The sequence below is a fragment of the Amblyomma americanum genome, unplaced genomic scaffold (genome assembly GCF_052857255.1).
Source record: "Amblyomma americanum isolate KBUSLIRL-KWMA unplaced genomic scaffold, ASM5285725v1 scaffold_12, whole genome shotgun sequence".
Classification (NCBI taxonomy): domain Eukaryota; kingdom Metazoa; phylum Arthropoda; class Arachnida; order Ixodida; family Ixodidae; genus Amblyomma; species Amblyomma americanum.
This window is the reverse complement of record NW_027526484.1, coordinates 1,194,631-1,207,790: the sequence shown is the minus strand read 5'-3', so window position 1 is coordinate 1,207,790 and position 13,160 is coordinate 1,194,631. Positions and strand designations below refer to the sequence as shown.

The 13,160-nt window shown below is 42.9% G+C and overlaps 1 protein-coding gene across 1 annotated transcript in view; it reads right to left on the bottom strand.

Moving 5' to 3' along the window:
* The window catches only part of LOC144111878 (uncharacterized), a 137,961-nt gene that overhangs the window by 106,735 nt on the left and 18,066 nt on the right, over positions 1-13,160 (bottom strand). The window contains exons 6-9 of the mRNA XM_077644906.1: positions 8,593-8,627; positions 6,781-6,857; positions 1,150-1,219; positions 137-283 (exon numbers count right to left, since the gene is read on the bottom strand). Coding sequence (XP_077501032.1) covers positions 137-283; positions 1,150-1,219; positions 6,781-6,857; positions 8,593-8,627 — 329 coding nt within the window. The remainder of the gene's footprint in view (positions 1-136; positions 284-1,149; positions 1,220-6,780; positions 6,858-8,592; positions 8,628-13,160) is intronic.

Genomic DNA, 13,160 nt, shown 5'->3' with positions numbered 1-13,160 from the left:
TTTGCCCCCATTTTGGCGTGAATATAAGTGCACTCAGGGTTAGCAGCACGCATGAGCAGCACATTTTTGGTAGCAGCATGAGGAAGAACATGATTTCAGTGGTGAGACAATATAACAGGCCAAGCAAGCATCTCACCATGGGCTGTTGGGTGCTTGTGCCCTTGTGGTGCAGTCATACTGCCTTCTGACGTCTCAGTTCCAGTAGCCTGATCCAGCCGCAAAATCTTTGCTGGACTGTGCTTGGAGGGGAGACGTGCACACCGTCTCTTCAGCCTTTGTCCACCTGTATAAGGCATTGACACGACATCTGAAGCAGTACCCAGTATGGGCAGCTGCATTGCCCACCATCCAGTCATTGCAATATGCTGAGCTAAGCTTGGTGTAACGATGTTTTGCCACAACTGCTGCAATTATCCCTGCACTATAGTGTTGAGCTGCATATAAGAAAATCGCTATCATTAGCATGACACTGGTCTAGTAGGAGCTAAGTGTCATGCTCTAGGTTACTTGCCACATCAGTTCTGTAGCACCTTTCAGTGTTTTTGTTTACCCATGATACACAAGGGTTTTAACCGTTACATATGGTGCATTGATGGCTGCGAGACAACAGCTAACTAACTTCATTTACTGGAAGGCGCAGCCTCCAGAACAAACGAAAGCAGAAAAATACCTTACTATTATTTATCTTTTATTGTCTCTTGTCAAGTAGAGTAGTTACTAAGCATTCATTTGAGACAAGAGATAATTTACCAATCTAGAAGACATGCCACCAGTGAGAGCCAAACCAACGACCTATATGTTGTTTGTGCGACCCTACAACTTCATTAGCAGGTTCAGCTCTTTTCTTATACTTCGTTACATCTTCTTCTGTCTGAAATGATCACCCAATTACTTTTCCACTGTTCCAGCGACAATAAAGAATAAATCACAACAGTAATGTTTCCCTATGCTTTCCTTGGTTTCAAAGACTGTTAGGATCTTTAGTTTTTTGTATGCGTTCTAATACAACCTTAATCTTACCTATTCTCAGCTATACATGTACACAATAAAGGAGCTTAAGCTGATAACTTCCTGTTTTGTCCCCCACCCCTGAAATACAGCTGCCTCGTTCTTGCTTGCTATGGTGTTGACGTACAAATGCGAACGCACCTTGGTCTCTTGGAGCCTCCGAGGCTGCCTGGTTCCATGTCCGCCCATATATCAACGCTCTGGAGCAGTTCTGCACACATGCAGAAACCACACGATGAACACATGAAGAACACATTCAATACACCTCTTTTAGAACCAATGCATGCAAGCAAATCTGCTGCAAGCTTTCGGATTCCTCCGCAGAGGCAGAAAGAAGGCCAAGAACACTCTGTGCCAGGTTCTCCCCGACCATAACCAAAGCTCTTCAAATTGTTGAACTGGCCTCCTTCATGCAAGACGGCGACGAACACACACAAGAGGGCCCTGGTGTCACCTCCTAAGCACATCGTCTGCCAACAGTTACAGACTGCCTCATATTGCTTCCAAGAAAATTATACAAAATGCTTTACTCATGGCTGCAGTCAGCTAGCTGCGCTAATCCTCATTCGGTCATGGAGCTGAAAAAAATTTCTGATTACATTTCGAGGCATTGTTCAAGACAGGCTGCTCCTCTTTTAGTTATCTAATACACAACAAAATGCAAAAACTGCCCTAAGACTGGAATAATCACAAAGTGAACAAGGGAAAGGAAAGTCTCAGATTGCTTGCCAATGTTTCGACAAGAGGTCTTGTCTTCGCCTGGGCATCCATCACTGGCATCCAAAGTGATGCAAGTATTTAAAGAAAGTGATTGTACAGTATTTTTAACCTTCACTTGCTGTAAGGTATGCTCGAACACTTCCTGTACTCTAACCTAGGTAAAGCACTTCTAGGAAAATATCATTTTTCTCCTGGTCAGCACGGTTTTCCCTCCGGTTTATCATGCACAACACAACTAAATGAACTCGGATGGGAACCCGCACTACGCTAAAAGCTATAGCCCTGGGCATAGATGCATCAAGATCAGGTGAGCAATAACAGGGACTAGTTGGTAGTTCATCGTACACAAAATCACACCAGACTGATCACTAAAATGAGAAGCCACATTTGTGCACCCTTGTGTATTATTCATCACCCCGGTGCGGTTTTCTGCACAAAGATTTCAGGAGCTCAGAGAACAAATGCTGTGATAACTCGGACTCGTTGCTTCGGTTGAGCAATACGTAGCATATAGTGCCTAGATATGTTTTATTAGAAGCATACCTCCCAAGATAGCAAACTAATTTGCACCAGACATATTTGCAACCAGTTTAAAAACTGATCAACAAGTATATGCAGAATCTTCTTTTGCAAAAAAATTGCCACACCTAGTTAGCTTTCATTTTCATAATAATCTCGAGAGGATAAGCAATTGTTTACCCTTGCATAAACAGTACGTTGTTCTGAACAGTGTAACATCAGATCTATAAAGTGCACTTTTATTCCTTGTGTTGTGAGGGCCAGTGTCAGTGCCGCGAGCAGGTGTCAAAGTGGAGCACTGTGGAACAAGCTGATGGGGACGGCAACGCGGTGGCCTGGGGGAAGGGCGCAGGAACTGGACATGCGTGGTGCTTGGTATGAGCGGGGAGGACTGCCGCGGTGGAGACATACACGTGCGTGAACTGCGGCATGCGAAGGACACCGGCATGGGGGAGTGCGCGACGGTATATGACCTTGGTCTAGTAAATAAACTTTGAGGCCTAATAGTGTCAATAAATGACTGAGCAGCAGACCTTCCATCCACCATCATCAGGCCATACGCTAATGACTGTGCTGTATACTGTCCAATCAAATTCCTTGACGATGTGTCTATTTTGCAGTCTAAAGTCAAAAAAGTCTCTCTCTGGTGCAATCTATGGCAGATGACTTTCAGTACTGAAAAATGTTATGTGCAGTTTACAAAAAGAAAGGATGAAAAAAGCCCTCCCTTAGCTCGTGTAAAACAAATAATGTGGTTAGAACTACAGAAACTGTTAAATATATTGAAGTTACATTTACTGAAGTGCTTCACTGGCCTAATCATACTAAATTACAGCAAAAAGCTTATTGTTTTTTACCAAAGTGATTTTTAAGCACACTCAGTCATCCTTGAAAGTAAACATACCTGACTAACATTATGTCTGCCTTAGAATATGAATGTATAACTTGGGATCAACACAAAAGAAACCTCACAGATAAAATGGAACAAGCGCAAAAAAGGAAGCAGTACGCTTTGTCACAGGAAATTATAATTTTGCTGGCAGAGGCTATGCAATGTAAGTAAAGCCCTTCGTTTTTCATGTAAAACACACTTTTACCTGGTTTTTGCACACCGAACTTCTTTCTTAAGAATCAGGTCAAACCCGATTTTTCCCTGAAAGTGGGCCGGCCTTCTAGACCATATTGGTCTTCAGCTCACAAAGCTCAAGACACCACAAGAAAATTTGTGGATATCTAAAGCTTATTGCAGAGGGGTGTCTTTGGTCAATCAAGGACCCTGAACCTCTTTTAATTCTTGTTCTTATGAGGTGGACGAATCTGAGGACAAGTTCGAAAAGGACGATGTAGAAACGAGAGGCCAGAACATGGGTGCCGACAAGACGTTGTATATCAATTTCGCTTAGGAAGCACCATCCACGCTGACAACACCCTGACCCAACACCTTGCGCATTTAAAATCGTCGCTATGATGTTTAATGTTTTCACATAATACAAATAATGGCAGGATGTGGTATTGCTCAGACGCGGGAGTCTCTCATGGGAGACTGATAGAGTATGCGATGGAATATTTGTAACAGGGTATAAAAAAATCTTAACTAGTAAATAACTTTTTACTGGAATCTGCAATTTCCATTTTGTTTATGAAATATTGAGCAAAACAAGAAAATTTCGTGCCTAGCAGAAAAACAAATCATTGCCATTATACTGTCTTGTGTACCAAAAAAGCCCAAACTACGTAAAATTTTTTTTCTGAGTAACCCAATTTTCACCCAAATTTGAGCTAGAAAAATATGGTCGGTTTTCTACACCCCCCACATCGAAAAGAAAAAGAACCCAAAACGAAGGGCCCTGAATATAAGGAGGTCTAGGTTAGAAAATGTTCGCTATGCACAGAAAAAAAACCTGATCAAAATTTCACAACACGTACGTTCTCATCATACTCGAGCAAAAGTTCAGCCTGGCAGGGTTAATCCACATGCATATCTCAAGCCTTGGCGGTGCCTTGAATGTACACACAAAATCTGGCAGACAGTTCTTCCCTAACGAGTTCTCCACGCTTTCTGCTATGGGCCTCCAGGCATACATAAACATGCGACAGTGTTTTATAGATCATATTTAGTTAAATACTTGCATGACAGAATGCACCTTTAAATCAAAATTACAAATAATCTCATGGAAAAGCACGAGACACTTGGGAGCTGTTTGGCCGCAGGAAGCAGAAATCTGGTTTAGACAAATCAACCAACTTGGAAGCCTGCTCAGAGCACCCCCATTGTTTCGCACTTCTTAAAACACCCACTATGTGCGAGCACAGTGGTACTTGGGGTGCGGAGGCGGTGCATTTTTTCAAGAATTCCGTTTAAAACAAATGCGCATCATATGTACGTGGGTTCTGATTAGGGTACACACAAATAAAACTGGCACAGGTAGAACACTGTTCGTTAAGAAGCAGCAACAAATTTCGTCTAGGAGAGACAATACATACCAAGAAAATTAGACCGTACCAGTACCACATATAATAATAGCTTTAAATAATTCTTTTTCCTAACACAGTTAGCAACTGGGAGTAGCTCCCTAACAAAGTGATGGCTGCACTTCAAATCAAAAGCACAACTGAGAGCATTGTTCACAGATGCTCCTTAGTGATGATCAGATTCGCTGATGTGTTCTGCTGCTCATTGAGGCATGCAACAATACCTTTAATTTCTTCCCTTACTCTCCGCTGTCGATGTTCCCCGATTATTTGTTGATATATGAGGCGTCCCTGGGAAGCCGATTGCAATTTTTTAAAAATAGGGTGTTTGAGGTAAAGAGAAGCTTTTTGCAGCATGGTAATACCAGTGTTGGTGAACGTCAAAAAACAAGTAAATCACGTGAACTGGTAAAGTGATTAACTAAATTCTAATAGTTAACTGTAAATATTACTGACAGGCATCTGGTTGCAATCAGAGATTTGTAGCTGGCCATTAGTAACGGCCATATCAGTATGATTTAGAGAACGCGGTTACCCTCAGCGCTGTGGCTCGACAAGATTTGGCTATTTCGACTAGTTACGAGCACTGGAGGGGTTGCTTTGCCTGCATGCTTTTCAAAAGCGCGCATATTTGGGTACGATGTAGCCAATATTAGTTGTGCTGGAGCAGCGAGAGTTATCAGGCTTTTGAAGTTCTAAAAATTCACATGGCTATTACTAATGGCTGGCTGCAAATCTCTAATTGCAATCTGGTGCCTATCACTATAGTAGTTCAAAAGTTAACTACAGTAGAACCCCTCTATAGTAAAGTGACTCAGACCAGAAAAAATCTTTACTATATCAGGGTCTTTACTATATCAGTTGTTGGTGATGGTATGGCTCTGAGGATGCTCTCTGGAAATTCACTGGCTACTTACTAAACACAGTGTTAGTTTATGAAAGGAACTCACAAATACGTTCCATATACTACTCTTACTGTCTTTTTATGTGTTAATTACTTATCTTCAGTTATCTCATTTCATGTTATCACGTTTTCGATTTTGTTTATGTTCTGAGGAAGTTTGTCTTGAGCGACCCGCGCCTCCTTCTTTCTGCGTTCATAGCCCGCCTTACTTTTTTTTTTTTCGTGCGCGCCGCACGCTTCGCCTCACGGCCCCAAGATTAAGTTGGCTTCTCCTCACAGCTGTCAATTTTGGTGGTGAAGCTATCTCAAAGAGCGCCGTTTTATTGTCTTTGGTATGCATTTACCTCCGAATATCGGCCTCGCGCGTACCACGTTGTCATCATTCCGCGGGAGGTACGTCGCCAAGGCCAGGCTCTCTTTTCTATAGCCGTTTTATTTGAAAAAAAAATCCTTACTATAACCGAAAAAAAAAATGTACAGTTTGTCTATGGGAGGCGAAATGGGACCGCAGTTTCACTTTACTATATCCGGGTTCACTATAGTGGGGTTCTACTGTTTTAGAATTTGGCTAAATATCCCTTTACTAATAAACATGATTCCCGTTTTTTGACGTCTGCCAACACTGGTATTACCATGTTGCAAAAAGCTTAATTCTCTTTACTTAAAAAAAAAACCTATACTTCAAGATTAGTGACTGCCTTCCCTGGAACACCTAGAGTAATGCTTAGTGGTTGGTGTGTTGGGTTTTATGGCACATAAAACAGCTGCGGGCTACCATGCACCAAAAACAGGGTCAGAAGGATCTCAGCTGCTGTGCTGCACGGTGGGACGCCAGTTTTTTACAGTGTCACAGTTTGTTAATGAAAGGTCTCCCTTTGTACAATTTCTTACAACTAAGCCCCTCCCCACTACAATAATGCCTTACTACAGTATAGTGTTGTAGGTATAACTAATAAATAAATTATTGAGACAGTGAGTGAGTGAGAGAGTAAGTTAAGTCAATAAACATTTAAATAAAAAGCTCGATAAAATGGCACCTCCTCAAAGACAACAAACAAAGCAATGCTACCACCAATATAAAACAAAAATTTTCTTTAATTCCCTAACAACTGACGCAAAAAAAAAATAATGCAATCAATAAAGCATTGACAACGTACCTCTGCTTTGTCTTGTTTGAGCCAAAACCGCTTCCGGCTGTTATACGATGCCTGTGCCTTTCGCTCCACCTCCAACACTGCACAAACAATGCACTGTTTGGTTCCATTGCCTCAACCCCTGACAAGTAAAAGTGGCACATCAGTATTTCGGCAGCCGTGGCCAAACCAGCACCGTCTGCTCGCCCTTATTACGATTATATACCTGCACAGACAACAGCATTTCGATAGAAGAAGCCAATTATGTTTCCGATCACCGAATTTATACTCAATGACAAAACTAAGAGAGAAAACGGTGAGGCAGGGATGCTTTAGGCAGGCACATTAGAAGGGCAACTCTAGTGATTTTTCAATTATCAGAGTGAAAACAGCGCAAACTTCATGAAGGACGCAGAAAGGGAAGACGGAATGCAGACGCTGAACTAACAACTGAAGGCTTATTACTCTGACACCTCGAAGTTGTTAGTTCAATGTCTGTCTCGTCTTCCCTTTCTGAGTCCTTCGTGAAGTTTGTGCTGTTTTCGTAGTGATGAACAACCAACTAGCTCATGGTGTGTTCTTCAGGCTCATTTCAATGATCACTTATTAGAATTAAACTTTCATGTAGATTTTTCTCTCTGCCCTAGATCATTTTGGACAAGCTTGGCACTATTCAATTTTAAAGTTTACCATTTTTATCATTCCAGTTTAGGCAATTCTTATACTTAAAAGTGCATCTGTGATGTCGCAAACATTACCTACAACCTGCTTCCTGCTCGCTGAACAAAAATTTCAAAGCTTATATTAGGCCATTTCAACCACCTTATTACTGGAGTTAGTCATCACTCTCTGAGCCATGCTGTGCTGTGTACCGTCCAGACGTAACGAACAAAAGCAGAAATTAAATTGAACATGCTGTTTCACACAGCCATGATGAATGCATTGTGTTACTAGAAATGAGCTGTGCAAGCCTATATACTACAACTTTTCAGCAGTCATTCTTCCTGCGCACAGCATAAGACTGGAATGGAATGGCCACTGAAGTTGCCACCATCGTCGACCCAGTAACATTCAAGCAGCTCATCGATAACAATTCATCGTGATTTTCATTGAATTTCTTTGTAGCAATAGCTACATTACGCTAGCATTTCGAGCCTTCAGTGTGGCGGTGCCGCCACGTTGTTAGTCACGTGGTGCGGAGCAGCTGCCGGTGGCGCGGCGCTCTGGCGAAACTGAGTGGAGGGGGAGTGGAGAGGGGGGAAAGAGTGAATCACGTCCAGGGACGAAGATGAAGAAGGAACGCCCAGCGAAACGGAGCGGCGAAAGGCTGACTTTGCAATTCGACTGAGCGAGTTCCACTCGGCGAGATGTAGCTATCTCGTCACTCCAGGTTTAACCAGAGCTAAACCACAGCCATTTTTTTTGCCTTGCAATACGCCCACTCCCTCGTGCAATTATCTTGACATGGGACCCTTGAGGAATCAAATAAACAAATAAACAAAATGATGCTCAACACAGACTTTCATGAAGCGCAAGCTACACTACTCTTGTGCCACATGCTTTAAGATGAGGGTGCAGCCACTGGCATCAGCATCCCTTGCGCTGTCTCACAGGTGCTCAGTAAAACATTGACTGAACAGGCTACGACTCAACAAAAGCTGAGGCTACAGTTATCCCTGGTAGCATCCCACAAGTATACATGCTTTGCATACAACCACCCATGCACGACAAGTGCCACTTTTTTTTTTTTTTCTGCTCAATATCCAATCACAAGTACAGAGAAAAGAGAGAGAAAGTTGCTGCCAGTCAGCAACCCCCCACAAGGTGTCCACCCACCATCGTCGGGCAGCTGCTGCTCCTCCTCGTAAGACCTGCACAATGAAGAGAGGATTGGCAAACAAACAGAACACGCTTCCTTCACGGTGTTACAGTAATGACAGCCATTTTGCCGCAGCAACCACTGAATCTCCCACTGTACTGATCATTTTATTTTACTTGCTCGTTAGGGCAGTAAATCAATGTTTGCACACTTAAGGATATCAAAAGAAGGGTGCCGCAGAATTGCCCTATTCTTTCTGCCACCAGGAAATACAGGAAAGAATGTCTACACCTACTACAGTTGCATAGTTTTCACATAGCGATACACAAACAAAAAACGACATGGAGTATAATTTTTCACAGAGTATATGCAAAACAAAAATGTGCCTATGAAATGGTTTCCATATACTATATGCAAAACACAAAGAAATAACATAAGAAGTTTCTAGGACACTTTACTTCCAGTAGCACAAGCTGCAAACGGCATAAGTTGGACAAAAAAAATATGAACTTTACATACAGCATCTTATACACAACAAAAAACAAACATGACAACGCCTAAGTGCCACACAGTGACACTTCACAGCACTGAACTAGACTGGGTGAAAAAAAAATGTTCAAAAGAGCAAACAGCACCTGCGCAAAAAAAAAAATCTTAATTATGCACAGTAAAAAGGATTTCCCCACAGCATTTCTTTAGACATGCTGTGTGGAAACACACTGATACTTTGTGCTGTAAGCTTGCTTCAGCTTGTTACATTCTACTTAACACATGGGGGTTTCTGGACATAACTGTGCTAAAAATTATATAATTTTCTCTAAGTAAACAATTTCTCTAACTTGCCATTTAACATATACTGCTGCGAATCGAGGGCTACCAGATACAGGTCCTATATTGATCAAATTTTCTCTTTGCAGAAAAGAGCACTGTGTATAATAACATACTCCAACAGGTATCAGTCCAGTACTTCCTAGTTCAATAGGTTGCAGATTTTGCAGTTTCCTTTGCTGTATGAAATGAAAACCGCGATGGTTGTAAATATTATTATACGAAACAATTGCCTTCCTTCAAACATTTCTGTGCTGCCTAACAGGAATACCAGGCATGCAAGCAATATAAATTTTAACTACCCTATAACCTGAAACACCCACTGACAGCACCTAATCGAGTATAATGGGGCTAAAGTATGGAATACCGTGCCACTAGAAATTAAAATGGCTCGGAACTCTCTCTTCTTTGCGTGCATCCTGTTGCTTAAATAACAGTGTAAACGGCCTCTACTAGCTTCGGCTATTAGCTCAACAAATTTTTGTGATTGCTTTTTGTATTCAGTTTGAAAGATAAATAAAAAAAAGAAATAAAGAACGTCCTTCAATGCAAGTTTGGGAATATTTACTTACATGGCCACTGTGTGCTTGTGTTATTTAATGCATCTTCAAAACAGTGTAAATTCCTTTTAAAGAGGGACATATCCATTCCCAGCTCACACACATATATTTGTCTCATTCTGCTTGTAGCAAGAAAAAAAAATTTCCTCTTGGAGCTTTTCTCTCGAGCACAGCGCAAGTTGTCTCTGTATGCGTTCTTCGCGTTGATCAGGGTGGCACTTTGCAAATCAAAGGCACATTAATTTCCACCAAAAACTTTCCGATACATTTTTACACATTACGCACTGACTGTTAAGCGCAGTTGGTTCTAATGTCTTTCAGAAAAGAAAAACCACCACTGCTGTTATGTTTCATTATGGCATGTGAAAATTAGTGCCGAAATGTGGTATCATCCTCCTCTGCAGCGATGCAGAGGTCAACAGCAGATTTTGACAAAATCAAAGCAACAGCCACAAATGCCAGTGCTGCTTTAAGTCTGCCCACTGCACATGAACCTGTGCATTGCATAGCTTTCACTGCCAATGTTATTAGCCAATACAATCTTTGGCTTTCAGGTGCTTCTAGATAGGAGAGAGCTGATGTGTTATATGTCATATGGCATGTGCTTTGTAAATTTGTGAAAATTGGCTGAGGAAATCTTGGCCACCTGCTCCAAGCCATTGGCACGGTTACCATTGGTGCCTTAATTGCTCGAAAGTAAAAAGAAGCTGCACAGATAACCTCAACCTATCTTTATACAGAAGAACTGAACGGAAGATGGTTTAGGATTGGTTTATTGGGGTTTAACATCCCAAGGCGACTCATGCTATGAGGGGGGACACCGTAGTGAAGAGCTCCAGAAACTTCGATCACTTGAGGTTCTGTAATGTGCATTAACATTGCACAGTACACGGGTCTCTAAAACCTCTCCTCCATAGAAATGCAACAGCCGTGGCCGGGATTGAACCCACGTCTTTTGGGTCAGCAACCGAGCACAAACGGGCCCAGGTTTTGAGGAAGCTTCATGTATGTAGCCCACAGCTAACCTCGCTATGAAGTTTGAGGCACTTTCAACGCAAACTTTAGCACAAAGCTTCAATGCGGTGTTGGGCTGCTTTTAATGCTTGCTTTGCTGTGGTCATAGCTGGGCTCAGTGCCACAACAGACATGCCACGTTCCATTTCATAGATATGATGTGTGGCCACGACTACAGGCGCTGTCCACCAACCAGAGAAGCGAGTGGGCAAAGCAAGAGTAACCCAGCCACAGCATGCCAACCCACGCCCATACAGAAACTGTTATATAACCATATGCCACTGGATTCTGCAGAAACAAAAATATTGTCAGCTGTTGATAATTCTGAATTAAAGAGGATGAGCCAAAAAGATTTGGGTGACACTTAAAGGCCAACTACAATAAAAATTTTCACTCCGTAAAAAGGCGTTTTTCTAGTAGTACGCCAACAGAGAGCAGTGAAAATGAGAGTTGACATCCGTATTAGAAGTCAATACCCCGTTTCCAAAAAGTAACTGAGCAACAGGCTTTGTTACGAGCATGATGGCCCTTGCCGAGAGGCGTACAAGCTCGGCGGTCGCCATCAATGGCTACACTCTGAATACACACTGTGTTCCACTGTGCAAACCACACACATGCACTGCCCGTGCCGTGCCCTTTTTATTCTCACATGATCGTGGCGCTGCCTCTTGGTGGCGCCACGTGAACGACTGAATGAAAACGAAACTAGAAATGAGAACAACATTGTAACAGTCCTCCCCCATTAGATTGTTCAAGGAGAGCATTATGGTGAGTAGCGCTGCACTAGCTTGCGGCTCCTAGAGCTTCTTCGCAACCGGGGCATGCGCGTGCTGCACACTGATTTAGGAAAGTATATAGCCGTCTCTTCTGTGCCATTAGTGTCACTCAAGGCTGGCTCAAGCAAGGTTGGTGTCACACACAGTTTCTGGATGCCTGCAAAGCGTCTTGTGTCACAGGAGCCCAGCGGTTGGCTGGGAGGCTTCTTGGGATTGAGGGTGAAGGTGGTCACCGAGCTTGTGTTAGACAGTACCGTCACTGAGAGAGGCTGCAGCTGCTGACTGGCCTGTGGTGCTTGTACCACGTGCAGCTATCCACGGTGGCCCCTGCTGAAAATTCTATGTGAATACGTGGTCACCCACATTTGGCAATGGAGAAGAATGGCATCCTTTATCGGCCTGCAGCTTCTGTCTAAGCTGTCTCAGCAGCACTCAATTATGCAGACTTGGGCGAAGAACATCTAAAGGTGTCTTGAACATCCTTCCCATGAGCATTTAACACGGTGCACTGCCTGTGATTTCATGTGGTATGGTTCTGTAATAAGAACCGTGAAATATGGGTTTGAAATGATCCACTCTTCTTGATCTTGTTCTTGACAGTCTGTACGACATGCTCTGCCATGCCATTCGAAGCTGAATGGTAGGGAGGTACAAGCATGCAAGACGTATTCTATTACGTGTCAAGAATTCCAAATATTGCTCACTTGCAAAGGCAGGTCCATTATCGGACACGATGAGGTCCGGCAGTCCATGCTGTGCAAATGCTGTTCAGAATGAATTGATAACAACATCCGCTGACATTGAACTCACTGGGAAAACTTCAACCCATTCTGAGTAGGCGTCAACAATGACCAGGAAAGTATGACCAATGAATGGGCCCCCAAAGTCTATGTGAAGCCTTGACCAGGTCCTCTGAGGAAATGGCCATGGTGTATGCTGAATGCGTTGCGGTGTACGCAGGTAAGATTGGCAGGCTGCACAGCTCTTCACGAGACAAACATCTGGAAGCAAAAGCAATGAGCAGTTCTCGACCATCAGATTCTCGGTGTGCCAAAACTGCGCCATTCCCATACGTAGAGGCATCAGAACTGAGACACAATGGTTTTTTTGGGTCAAAATGCACTAGGACTGGAGCTGATGCTTTTAACTGCTTCACTCCACTGAATGTGTTTTCTTGCTCCTTTTCCCACACCCATTTCTTCTCGTTCATGAAAAGCAAATGCAGAGGATGGAGGCGTCCGGAAAGGTTTGGTAGAAAACGACTGTAGAAGTTCACAAGTCCTAAAAAACTTTGGAGTTCCTTGACGTCACAGGGTGCAGGTGCAAGAAGGATGGCAGATACTTTTGCTCAAACTTGGAGACAGCCCTTGTTTGCTTATGATGTGCCCAAGGTATTCAACTTGTTCG